General features: G+C 38.5%; 1 protein-coding gene across 7 annotated transcripts in view; it reads left to right on the forward strand.

Annotated features, from left to right (window-relative positions):
• The window catches only part of RABGAP1 (RAB GTPase activating protein 1), a 178,597-nt gene that overhangs the window by 43,635 nt on the left and 121,265 nt on the right, over positions 1-13,697 (forward strand). For 5 of the 7 annotated variants that reach the window (XM_074395311.1, XM_074395310.1, XM_074395309.1 and 2 more), the window contains 2 exons: positions 11,476-11,710; positions 12,874-13,078. In XM_074395311.1, coding sequence (XP_074251412.1) covers positions 11,476-11,710; positions 12,874-13,078 — 440 coding nt within the window. The other 2 variants (XM_010351382.2, XM_010351381.2) reach the window with 2 other exon arrangements.

Below are 13,697 nucleotides of genomic sequence, written 5' to 3' on the forward strand. Positions count from 1 at the left end.
GGAGGCAGGAGGATTGCCCGAGCCCAGGAGTTCTAGACCAACCTAGGTAACATGATGGGACCCTGTCTCTATTTTAAAAATTAAAAAATTAAAGTAAAACCCATCCATAATCCCATTACTTAGTGAAACAGCCGTAAATATTTTGAGCTTGTCTTCAGTTGACTTTTCAGGATAAATTCATATGCTGCTTTTCTTTCCCCTCCTCTTTTTATTTTAAAGTAATGCTAGAAATTCCTAATGTTAACTTCAGGTTGTTTGGTTTTGCCTTCATACAGTAAGATAAAGAGATTGATAATCAGAACATCCATGGTTTATGAAGTAAATCATAAACAAATGTACTGATTTAACAAAGATCACAGAATGAGTATGTGAGCAGGTTTGAGATTAGTAACTAAATCCTCAACTATCCAAATTGGACCTTTGGTTATTTTGTGTCATGCATTTTGATACAGCTAAAGTTATTTAATGTTAAAAGTTATAAGTAACATGCATACTTCTTAATTGTTCAGATTTTACACTGAAGCTCAGCAGTATTACTCAATTTGAACAGTTTTCATTTGTGTTTTCACTGCAGTAGGATTAAAACAGTGGAAACTGTAGATCATTAGGAATTCGTCTTTAATTTTCTGATCATCTAGGGACTTCTCAAGCACAAACTTTCACTTCCTACGCATGTTTTCTTGAGGGCCTAAATATCCCTCAGAAAAGGATTCCAAACTGCCTGAAGTTTTGTATAACTGGCAAATCAAGTGGGGCCAAGATGGTATTGTTGCAGTGAAAGGAAGCAGGGACTATAAATTTAGAAGTGGAAAATTGAAACCAGGAAATGACTCTGGATTTTGCCTTTGGAACATTTTGTCCTTTGGTTCCATAAATTCAGTTTTGCTCTCAAGGAAACAGACTTGTAGCCAATTCTACCATATAGGTTATTGCCTTTATTTGATATTTTTAGAAAGGACAAATGTTATTCAATATGCTGCTTTTGTGCATGAATAGTGTGTTCTTAGAGTTTTTTGGGCCACGAAAAGCAGAACTACTTGTTTTCTGTGTTACTGTTTGTTTTCAAACCTCAACTCTAATAGTTAGATCAGAGTTTCTTTAAAAAGAGCTGAGAGTAGGGTGGAGGAATACCAGCACTTACTGGATGCTAACTATTTGGCAGGTACTGTGATGTGACAGTTAAATGAGATCGTTCTGTAAAAAATACATGATACAGTGCCTGAAATTCACGTAAGTGCCCAATAATGTTATCAAATCCTAATAACAATTCTATAAGATAGATATTAACACTCTCATTTTAGAGATTAGACAGTTGTGGCTCCCAGACATTAATTCGCTCTCAGTTACAGAGTTAATGTCAGTGCAATGTCCCAAATCCAGATCTGTCTCACTTAGGAGCCCAAGTATGGCTACTAAGTTCAATTGCATAGGCTTCACACAGAACAGTTCTAGTGAGAACCTTTCAAATGATCTATGCTGTGAATGGTGCCTCTTGAGAGCCCAATGTTTTTTTTTAGTACCATCCTGCTATGTAGGCAGAATTATGAATAAATGATTCATCATGCAGTCTCCCTCCCTTTAGACATTTATGTCATATGTTTACAGTAGCTGCTAAATGCTAAATTGGCCTCTTTATACGGATTGTTTCCCTTGACAATTCAGGACTGTTTCCTAAAGAACTGTTTCTTCCTTTTAATGTAGATTACATGGAGATAAACACAAATCTAAACATAATTCTTAGTATTAGTAATCATAAATATTTGTTTTGCTTTTTTTTCTTCATATTTGTGCTAAATTCCATCAGAAGTCTTTGTTGGACTTCAAAATAAAGTATATTGTGTTTTGCACTGGGCTTTTGATCTTGCCCAATATTCTTATTGTAAATGTTAGACCTTAATGACATTTGCTCAGAATAATGAAAAATTATGGTATTTGTTTTTGTTTTTGTATTTTAGTAGATAAAGCTAAATTCATTGAGATTTTGCTTGCTGTAATTAAACCAAAATTTATGGAATATTCAGTATCCAAATAGGCTAAAGTAATAATGCTTTGGCTTCCATTCTTTGCATTTGAAACATTCAGTTCAGTAAATGTGTATTTCAGGTGTGTTCTTTCCCAGTCACTATCTGAAGCTTTGGGGATATGAAGATAATTTAACAAACAATCTCTACCCACTCTGGTTCAAGGGACTCACTAAACAAATATTTTCTAAAACAAGTAGCAATGCTAGAATAAACATCTATGTGAATATTATGGTAGTCCTGAGGAGGGAGTGGTTAAATCCTACTAGAGGGGTTAAGATCTCCCAAAGGAGATAACAGAAGTTAAGGTTGGTATTTTTTTTTTTTTTTTTTTTTTTTTTTTTTTGAGACAGAGTTTCGCTCTTGTTACCCAGGCTGGAGTGCAATGGCGCGATCTCGGCTCACCGCAACCTCCGCCTCCTGGGTTCAGGCAATTCTCCTGCCTCAGCCTCCTGAGTAGCTGGGATTACAGGCACGCACCACCATGCCCAGCTAATTTTTTCCACCTTTAGTAGAGACGGGGTTTCACCATGTTGACCAGGATGGTCTCGATCTCTTGACCTCGTGATCCACCCGCCTCGGCCTCCCAAAGTGCTGGGATAACAGGCTTGAGCCACCGCGCCCGGCCTAGGTTGGTCTTAAAGAATACACAGGAGGAGAGGATGGATTTCCAGAAAAGGAAACACTCCATACAAAGTACGGGTGCTTGAAAGTTTATGATGTGTCCTGGGAAAGTTGAGTAGTTTGCTGTGACTAAGGGACTGGAAAAGTAGAATGAACAGAGTTGTGAAAAGACTTACAAATTTGGCTTTATCTTTTTGGCCTTGAGGAACCATGGAAGGATTTAAAAATAAGGCAGTGCTTAATCACAGCTAAGATTGGCAATTATAGGCTGGGTGCAGTGGCTCATGCCTGTAATCCCAATACTTTGGGAGGCCGAGGCAGGTGGATCAAGAGGTCAGGAGATCAAGACCATGCTGGCCAACATGGTGAAACCCTGTCTCTACTAAAACACAAAAAGCTAGCCGGGGCCGGGTGCGGTGGCTCAAGCCTGTAATCCCAGCACTTTGGGAGGCCGAGGCGGGTGGATCACGAGGTCAAGAGATCGAGACCATCCTGGTCAACATGGTGAAACCCCATCTCTACTAAAAATACAAAAAATTAGCTGGTCATGGTGGCGCGTGCCTGTAATCCCAGCTACTCAGGAGGCTGAGGCAGGAGAATTGCCTGAACCTGGGAGGCGGAGGTTGCGGTGAGCCGAGATCATGCCATTGCACTCCAGCCTGGGTAACAAGAGTGAAACTCCGTCTCAAAAAAAAAAAAAAAAAAAAAAAAAAAAAAGGCTTGCCAGGCATGGTGATGCACGCCTGTGGTCCCAGCTACTTGGAAGGCTGCAGCAGGAGAATCACTTGAACCCAGGAGGTGGAGGTTGTAGTGAGCCAAGATTGCACCTCTGCACTCCAGCCTGGTGACAGAACAAGACTCCGTCTTAAAAAAAAAAAAGATGGGCAATTATAAGTTGAATGGTGACCATATATGAAAGAGAGAGAAGAAAGGCAGGGAAACTACTAACTTTGCAGTAGGCTTACATAAAATGAAAGAGGTAGTACTAAGGTATTAGCTATACAGAGAAGATAGAAGATGGGAAAAATGGACAGTTTATTTAGGATTTGTGAGTTTTATGGGAATGAGAGAAATCAAGGAGGATTGTGATTCTTAATTTGGCCACGGATTGAATGGTAGTGGAGCTCATTGATTTAAAAAGGATGCAAGAGAGCCAGGCACAGTGGCTCACACCTGTAATCCCAACAGGAAGGCCGAGGTGGGCAGATACTTGAGGCCAGGAGTTCGAGACCAGCCTAGCCAACATGATGAAACCCCATCTCTACTAAAAATATAGAAATTAGCCAGGCGTGATGGCACTCGCCTGCAATCTTGGCTGCTTGGAAGGCCGAGATATGAGAATCACTTGAACCCAGGAGGCAGAGGTTGCAGTGAGCAGAGATTGTGCCACTGTACTACAGCCTGGGTGACAGAACTAAACTCTGTGCCCCCTCCCCCCAAAAAAAAATAAATAAAAGGATGCAGGAAGAGGATCAGTGGCTTAAATTTTGGATAGAAAAAGTTTGATGTATCCAACTGAAGGTATCTGTCCAGTAGACAGTTGAAGGGGTTGTAGATACAGATTTAGGATTGTTTGTATGTTTTTGGTAGTAGATACCATACAGTGGCACAGGAGAGTCTGTAACATGAAGTTAATCCCAAAGACAGAATCCTGGATGAGCACCTTTTGTAGAGTAGATAGAAAAAAGGAACAGTTGTGTTCTCAAATTGTGGAAATCTTTTGTGGAAATCATACTTTTTCTATTTTAAGTCAGATTTTTTGGGATAAAATTTACACCAATAAAATGCAACCCTCTTAATTGTATGGTTCTGAGTTTTAACAGATGTAAACTCTCATGTAACAGCCAACACAGTCAAAATGGAGAATACTTTCATTACTCTCAAAAGTCTCTTTGTGCATCTTAGTCATCCCTCAATTCCCCTTCCCAAGTCCCTGGTAACCAGTGGTCTGATTTCTGTCCCTGTAGTTTTGCCTTTCCCAGAATGCCAGGTGAATGGAGTCATATAGTATGTAGTCTTTTTGTGTCTGGCTTTTATATAAAATAATGCTTTTGAGATTTGTCCACGTCACTGTGTTTATTCATAGTTTATTCCTTTTTATCATTGAGTAGTATTCCATTTTATAGATCTATAACAATCATTTTGTTTATCCATTCACTAGCGAATAAACATTTGGGTTGTATTCAGTTTTTGGCTATTATGAATAACACATTAACATTTGCAGCTGGACATTGGTGGCTCATTCCTGTAATCTCAGCAGCGTGGGAGGCTGAGATGGGAAGATCACAGAGCCCAGAAGTTTGAGGCTGCCGTTAGCTGTGATTGTGCCACTGTACGGTAGCCTGGTCAGTAGAGCAAGAGTCTGTCTCTAAAAAAAATAATTTGCTGACAGGTTTTTGTGTAGACATATGTTTTTATTTTTCTTGGGTAAATATTTAAGAGTGAGTCATACGGTAAGTGTAATGTTTAACCTTATAAAACTTTATAAAAAATGGCTAATGTGACTAAAGCATTTTGTATTCCCACCAACAATATACGAGAGTTTTCTAGTTGCTCCTCATTCTTGCCAGCCCTTCCTATTGTCAGAGTTGTTTTGAATTTTAGTCATTGTTTCTATTTTATTTTATTTTATTTGAACCAGGGTCTTGCTCTGTTGCCCAGGCTGGAGTGCAGTGGTGCAAAAAATCTCACTGCAGCCTCAACCTCCTGGATTCAAGTGATCCTCCCACCTCAGCCTCTTGAGTAGCTAGGACCAAGGTGTGTGCCACTATGCCTGGCTAATTTTTAAAATTTTTGTAGAATTGGGGTCTCACCATGTCGCTCAGGCTAGTCTCAAACTCCTAGACACAGGCAGTCACCTGCCTCAGCCTCCTAAATTGCTGGGATTATAGGCATGAACCATGCCCAGACTATAGTCATTCTCATAGAAGTATAGAGGCATCCTATTATAGTTTCTATTTCCCTGATGGCTAGTGATATTTTCTTTTTATGTGCTTATTTGCCATGTAGGTGTCTTTGGTGAAATGCCCTTTTTAATTGGGCAGTTTGTTTTCTTCTTAAGAGTTCTTTATATGTTCTGAATATAAGTCTTTCATCACATATATGACTTGCAAATATTTTTTCCAAGTCTGGCTTATCTTTTTATTCTCTTAAGAGTTTCTTTTGAGTAGAACTGTTAAATTTTAATAAAGTTCATGTTCTCAAGTTTTTCTTTTATGGTTCATACTTTTTGTGTTCTAAGAAATCTCGCCGGGCCCGGTGGCTCAAGCCTGTAATCCCAGCACTTTGGGAGGCTGAGGCGGGTGGATCACGAGGTCAAGAGATCGAGACCATCCTGGTCAACTTGGTGAAACCCCATCTCTACTAAAAATACAAAAAATTAGCTGGGCATGGTGGCACGTGCCTGTCATCCCAGCTACTCAGGAGGCTGAGGCAGGAGAATTGCCTGAACCCAGGAGGCAGAGGTTGCAGTGAACCGAGATCGTGCCATTGCACTCCAGCCTGGGTAACAAGAGTGAAACTCTGTCTCAAAAAAAAAAAGAAAAAAAAAAAAAGAAATCTCTATAAATCACAAATATTTATATTTTATTCTGTATGCTTTATAGTTTTAGGGCACACTTAGGTTTGTAATCCCTTTTGAATTTTTAGTATATGATGTGAACTATTAAGATTCATGTTCTTGCATATGGATGTCAGATTAATTGTTCCAGCTTCATTTTTTTATTCATCACTTTCTCCATTTAATTACCTTGACAGTTCAGTTAAATATCAATTGGCCATATTTGTGTGCATCTGTTTCTGGACTCTATTCTGTCCCATTGATCTATATATTTGCCTTTTCACTAATACCACATGTCTTCATGACTTTACCTGAAACTACATTTATTTTAGAGATGCTGGTGGTATCTGTTAGGAATGCTGTTGACAGCAAGGAAGAGAAAGCCCTACTAAGAGTGGGTTTATTTTTCTGCTGTAAGAAGAAGTCTGGAGATAAGCAGTTGCTAGTTTGTTTAACCTATTCATCCATACCAGGGTTCATCCATACCTGCTGGCCTAATCTGACCTGCCACCTTGTTTTTGTAAATAAAGTATAATTGGAACATAGCCACATTAGTTTGTTTACACATTGTTTATGGCCATTTTCATGCTATAAAGTCAGAGTTGAGTAGCTGCAAGAGAGACTATATATAAAGCCTACAAACCTAAAATATTTATTATCTAGCCCTTTAGAAAAAACATTTCTTAACTTCTGATCTGTACCATTAAGGACCCAATTTCTTTTATCCACTCAAATCATTTTTGGCTCGCTGACTCTTTTTTTAAGACAAGGGATCTCCTTATGTTGCCCAGGCTGGCCTCAAGTGATCCTTCCCCGCAGCCTTCTGAGTATCTGGGACTGCAGGCACACGCCACTGTGCTTGGCTTGACTTACTGACATTTTGTTCTGTGTTACCTTATTATTATAGTACATCCACAATGGTTCCATATTCATGTTCCAAGGCAAGAAGAAGAGGTAAAGGGGATGACACTAGTAATGTTTGTTTATTTTATTGGGAAAAGCAACAGTCTTATAGAAGCTTCCCAGCCAATTTCTGTTTACATCTCAAAGGCTAAAATTATGTTATATGGTAAACTATAGCTGTAAGGGAAGCTGGAAACTACTCACTTTTCTAGCCTCTCTAATGGAGGTAAGCATGTGCCAAAAGTAACAATTATTTGCTATTAGTCCTTTTATCATGATGAACCATTCATATTAGAAAATAAATGAACTGTGCAAGTTCCTAGCCCGGTGATTCTCAAACTTTGTTGCATGTAAACATCTCATTGAGTGCAAAATATAGATTCTTGGAGCCCATGCACAGAGGTTTTCTTGGGTGGAGTCAAGGGATTTGCATTTTCAAAAAGTACCAGAGATGATTTTGATGCCTATGTGGACCCTCTGGTAAATACTATGTTGGCATTTTGGTTTTTGTTCTGAGGCAGTGTTTCTCAATCCTGGTTCTGTATCAGATCATATGTGGAGGTTCCTTTTTCTCTTTTTTTTCTATTCTGTTTTACTCTGTTCTATTCTGTTGTTCTTTCTTTTTTGAGATGAGTCTTGCTCTGTCACCCGGGCTGGAGTGCAGTGGTGCGATCTTGGGTTCAAGCAATTCTCCTGACTCTGCCTCCTGAGTAGCTGGGACTATAGGTGCATGCCACAATGCTTGGCTGATTTTTGTATTTTTTAGTGGAGATGGAGTTTCACCATGTTGGCTAGACTGGTCTTGAACTCCTGGCCTCAAGTGATCTGCCTGCCTAAGTCTCCCCAAGTGCTGTGATTATAGGTTTGAGCCACTAACACACCCAGCCAAAAAATAACTTTTTAAAGCAGAACTTCTTAAAAAAGGTTACTGTGTATTAATGTTGACTATGTGACGGATGCCATGCTGTGTATTACATGCTTTTGTTCGTTTCATGCTCCCTAGTAATACTGGTAGTTTTGTTGGATAGTCATGGTCAAAAATTCTAAGACTGTTTCACAGAGTGTAGTTCCCTGGCTAGCAGCATCACTATGTTTTGGGGATTTTTTTAGAAATTCAAATTATTAAGCATTACCCCAGACTTACTTAACTGGAAACTCAGATAGAGCCCAACAGTCTGTTTCAGCAAGCTCTCCTGGTGATTCTGATGCATGTCAAAGTTTCAGAACCTTGAAAGACACTGCTGAATGTTTTCCAGCTTGGTTTAGATAAAATTAGTTAACTGCCTTAAACCTAAAAAAGAACTTAATTGATTAAAGTACATAGTGGTCCTGATGTGGTGGCTCATGCCTTTAATCCTAGCACTTTGGGAGGCTGAGGTGGGAGGATCACTTGAGGTCAGGAGTACAAGACCAGCATGGCCAACATGGTGAAACCCTGTCTCTACTAAAAATACAAAAACTACCTGGGCATGTTGACATGCGCCTGTAGTCCCAGCTACTTGGGAGGCTGAGGCAAAAGAACTGTCTGAACCCAGGAGGTAGAGGTTGCAGTAAGCCTAGATCATGCCACTGCACTCTAGCCTGGGCAACAGACAGAGCGAGACTCTATCTCAAAACAAAAAAAAAGTATGGGTACTGTACTGTTATAGGTAGTAATTTGGAATTGGATTCAACGTTCACAAGTGATCTAACATAATTGTTGCATATTGTATTTGATAAAACTATCCAAGGCATTTGTTAGGTTACTATTTTTAAACCATTCTTAGTAATGAACTTTTTTGTGTGTGTACTTTTTTTTTTTTGAGATGGAGTCTCGCTCTTTTGCCAGGCTGGAGTGCAGTGGCACAATCTTGGCTTACTGCAACCTCTGCCTCCTGGGTTCAAGCAATTCTCCTGCCTCAGCCTCCAGAGTAGCTGGGACTACAGGCGTGCACCACCACACCCAGCTAATTTTTGTATTTTTTAGTAGAGACGGGGTTTCACCATGTTGGCCAGGATAGTCTTGATCTCTTTACCTAATGATCTGCCCACCTTGGCCTCCCAAAGTGCTGGGATTACAGGCATGAGCCACCTCACCTGACCACTTTTTCCTAGTTTTTAAGGAAGAGTTAAGGACGTTGAAGAGAGTTCTTATGTTTATAAAATTTATAAAGTAGGGAAGAATGCAAGATAAACATGTATAAACACAAGGCAAATGTATAAAAATGTTTTCTTTCAGGGTTAGCTACATTTCTGTGATTGGTAAATTTATTCCAATGTAGGCAGCCTGTCCCAACAGAAAACTTTGCTTTATTCATACCAAAGAGCAAAACAGTACTTCATAGCATGTAATGTGTCTTTATTCAATTCCTGTTGCATTCTCCCTTGTAATTACTAATTGCTTCAACAGGGAATCTAGTACCTTCTTTCATCTGTTTTTGGGAAGCTATGTAACTCTACTCCTATATATTATTTCTTCCTACCCTTGGAAAAGTTAGTTTAGGTTCATTTGGGCTGTCTTTTATTTACTTCAGGTAATATGATATTTCTTCTCCAGTTTTGAAAAACTAAGAGGCTAAGTGGATCTACCTTTAGTTTGATTTTTAGGTGCTTTAAAAGCTTTTTAAGCTGGGTGTGGTGGCATTACTTATATTCACAGTTACTCAGAAGGCTGATGGGGAGGATCACCTGAGCCCAGGAGTTCAAGTCCATCCTGGACAACACAGCAATATGGTGTCTCTTCTCAAAAAAAAGTTTTTGAGACAGGGTTTTGCTCTGTGAACCAGGCTTAAGTGCTGTGCTGTGATCTCGGTAACTGTAGCCTAAATTTCCCAGGCTCCAGCGATTCTCCCACCTCAGCCTCCCAGTGGCTGGAACCACAGGCACGTGCTACCATGCACAGCTGATTTTTGTATTTTTGGTAGAGATAGGGTTTCACCATGGTGCCCAGACTGATCTCGAATTCTTGTGGTCAAGCAGTCTGCCCACCTCAGCCTCCCAAAGGGCTGGGATTACAGGTGTGAGCCACTGTGCCCAGCCCCCCCCCCAAAAAAAAAGAAAGAAAAAAACTTTTTAAAGCAGAACTTCTGACAAAAAAAAAAAATTCAGTTGCACTTGTGTATGTGTAGAATCTGATTTAACAAAAGGTTAAAATTACTTGGCCCACTTGTACTTCCATTAGCAGTAACTCCAAACATAAAATGAAATTCACAGAAACAGAAGTTGTCAATGAAGCCAAGAAAGAGGTCTTTATTTCTAAAGCAAAAGTAGTTGAAGTGTTGTAATTTTCTTGGGAAAATGTCAGCAGAAAACACTTGCCTTTTTCTCAGTCATAATTTGAAGCACAAGAGACTTGGAAGTTTATAGAATTATAAAAGCCTGAATCAATAAAAACATTTGAATTGGATTTCTTGGTAGCCCAGAGGTTCCCACCTCTGTTACTAGAATTTTGCTTTCTAGCCTTTTCATTAATTTTCCTAGGGTAGACCTCATTCTCTTTAACATTCTCAAAGCCCTGCCCAATTTAACTTTCTGATAGGGTTTAGTCAGAAAGCCTCCTAAGTCAACTCCCTCTTTTTTCCCATGACTTTCTTTTTCTAACTCAATTCTTCTGTTAATTTTTTTAGTATTTCTTAAGTAAGCACTTAGTGACAATACTGGGTTATGTCACTTGTGGTTTTTCTTGGCATTGGGCCCTGTCCACTTGATTTTACACTAACTTGCTTCCTTGTTGAGGCACTAATAATAACCCATCATGACTCTATGCAATTACTTGATATTATTGAAATAGAGTGCTTTTATTCCTCAGGACTGTTTTATACATTTATGTCACCTTTACTCAAGTATTTTAGAACTTTAAGAACCTGTTCATATCATATAAGTCTTCCTCAGAAATACAAGAGACTTGTATATGGCAGGAGTGGTAAAACATATGTGAAAATGTATTTGCCTAATGTGTTTGTTTCTGTTGATATCTTTTGGAAGCAAGCACATTTTTCCTTTTTTTTTTTTTTATGGCTATAGGAGACACTAAGATGTTCTTTTTAAAAGCATTATTTCTCATCAGACAAATAAAATTACAAATATTTTAATCGTTAGTTTAGGACACAGTAAAAGACTTTCATAACATTGACAGGCTATCACATATATTTCTGGATATTAGTCTCAAGTTCACTATGTACTTTTTCATAAAAAACTATATAAATTGAGAGAGCAGCTGCGGCCTTATTTGTTGCAGATCTTGATTTATTCTATTTTTTTAAAAAACATTCAGAAAATATCTTTGTATCAAAAGAAATGCTAATGATTTTCTTTAGAATATGAACCCATTTTAATCAGTTCTGGCCAATCTTTCTCACTTTGCTGATTGCATGTATTTGTGACCCTTAGATTGTAGGGAATGGAAGTGAACAGCAGCTGCAAAAAGAGCTAGCAGATGTACTGATGGATCCTCCAATGGACGACCAGCCAGGGGAAAAGGAGCTTGTGAAAAGGTCACAACTGGATGGTGAAGGAGATGGGCCTCTTTCTAATCAGCTCTCCGCTTCATCCACCATTAACCCTGTGTCATTAGTAGGGCTCCAAAAACCAGAGATGAGCCTGCCAGTGAAACCTGGACAAGGAGGTTAGGATTGCTGCATTGCTTGCATAACTGAAGGTTATTGTTTTTAATATATGAGTGTCCACCCTGTACTAGGTTTTATTTAGAACAGGAAAAAACCATTGTCTACATTCTCTAGAATCTCCAAATTCTAAATCTAGGGGGATGTGAAAGGAGTAAATATGTGTACCATTCTTACTTTCTTTTAAATGTATTTCAGTGGTACTGAAAGAGAAAACATGGTTAAATGACACAGAGGGAGACTTTAAAAAAAAATTTCCCCAGAATGCTTAAAGATTTTTCAAAGAAAGAAAGAATATAAGTACAATATTAGAGAAATGGAGGGATAATTCTGGGTGAACAGATGTTTGCTACAGACCTGAATAGCTCTATGCGAGCGGTTGCCAAGTTGAAAAAGGAAGACTAGAACATGGGACAGAATGACATAGCGTGAGTGGAGAAGGACAACTTAAAGCTTCATTTGGAAAAGCAGGTGTTAAAACTATAGATGTTATTGGAAAAGAAAGCCAAGGGGATTGAGAGAACATAATGAAGTGGCTAAGATGATGAATGAGAGAAATAATTGTAACAGTGCAGGTTAGAAAGATGACAGTCAGAGATAGGAGTTTTTAGAGTGAAAAAATACTAAATATATATTTGACCTGAATGTAAATTATAAAATCAAAACAAATTGGAAGAGGCAGAAAAGTGAATCAAATCTGAATCTGATTGAGACTGACTCTAATAGCTCTATAGTTTGAGCATCCATTGTCCGAAATGCTTGGGACCAGAAGTGTTTCAGATTTCAGAATTTTTTTGGATTTTGGAATATGCATATTACCTGCTGAGCACCCCAAGTCCAATAATTCGAAATCTGAAATGCCCCAAATAGTATTTCTTTTAAGTGTCACGTAGGTGCTCAAAAGGTTCTGAAATTTGAAGCATTTCATGTTTCAGATTTTTGAATTTAGGATACTTAGCCTGTACCTGAAAATCTTGGTGTTTCTGACAGAGTTCTAGTGTGAGATTTCTGGCTTTCATGGGCATTTCTTTTAGGGTATGGCATATATTATTTCATTAATACTTAATTTTAGCCCTAATTATTACTTGCAGATGTTTACTTGCTGATTATATCAACAAAATATCAAAGTGAAAATAATCACTTCCTTATTCTTTGTTTCTTTCAGATTCTGAAGTTTCAAGTCCTTTCACACCGGTGGCCGATGAAGACAGCGTAGTTTTCAGTAAACTAACTTATTTAGGCTGTGCCTCGGTAAATGCCCCCAGGAGTGAAGTGGAAGCCTTAAGGATGATGTCCATCTTAAGAAGCCAGTGTCAGATTTCACTAGATGTTACCCTTTCAGTGCCGAATGTATCTGAAGGAATTGTGAGGTGAGACTGGTTTATTGAAATCTTTTAATATTTACATGAGATCTCTGACCTGTTGCATTAGAAAGAAGCAATAGTGACTAAAATACATATTAATAGTTATTTTACTTGTATAATGTTTCATTTACCTAGCACTTATGTTATATCTTCCAAGGACCGTGACCTTTGTGAAAATGGTTATTCATTTGTAATAGTTTTTCATACTTTTTCCAATCATGTGTAGCACATTAGACATTTAATGTAATGTTTTGGGGATAAATGAAATATATGACATGAGTCAGCCTAAAAGATTATATTTTCCATGTTTCCTCAATGAAAATACAAGCTTGACACCTTAGTTCAAAATGGAGTTTCATGCTGAGTTTCAAAGGTACATGAATTTATTAGTAAATACTAGCTATGCCAGTATACCTCTTAATTTTTAAGATGAGAAAACTGGCCAGGTGCAGTGGTACATGCCTATAATCCTTGCACTTTGGGAGGCCAAGACAGGTTGATTACTTAAGTTCAGGAGTTCAAGACCAGCCTGGGCAATATGGTGAAACTCTGTCTTTACAAAACATATAAAAATTAGCCACACATGGTTGCACGTACCTGTAGTCCCAGCTACTCGGGAGGCTGA

Source organism: Saimiri boliviensis, chromosome 2 (genome assembly GCF_048565385.1).
Source record: "Saimiri boliviensis isolate mSaiBol1 chromosome 2, mSaiBol1.pri, whole genome shotgun sequence".
Classification (NCBI taxonomy): Eukaryota; Metazoa; Chordata; class Mammalia; order Primates; family Cebidae; genus Saimiri; species Saimiri boliviensis.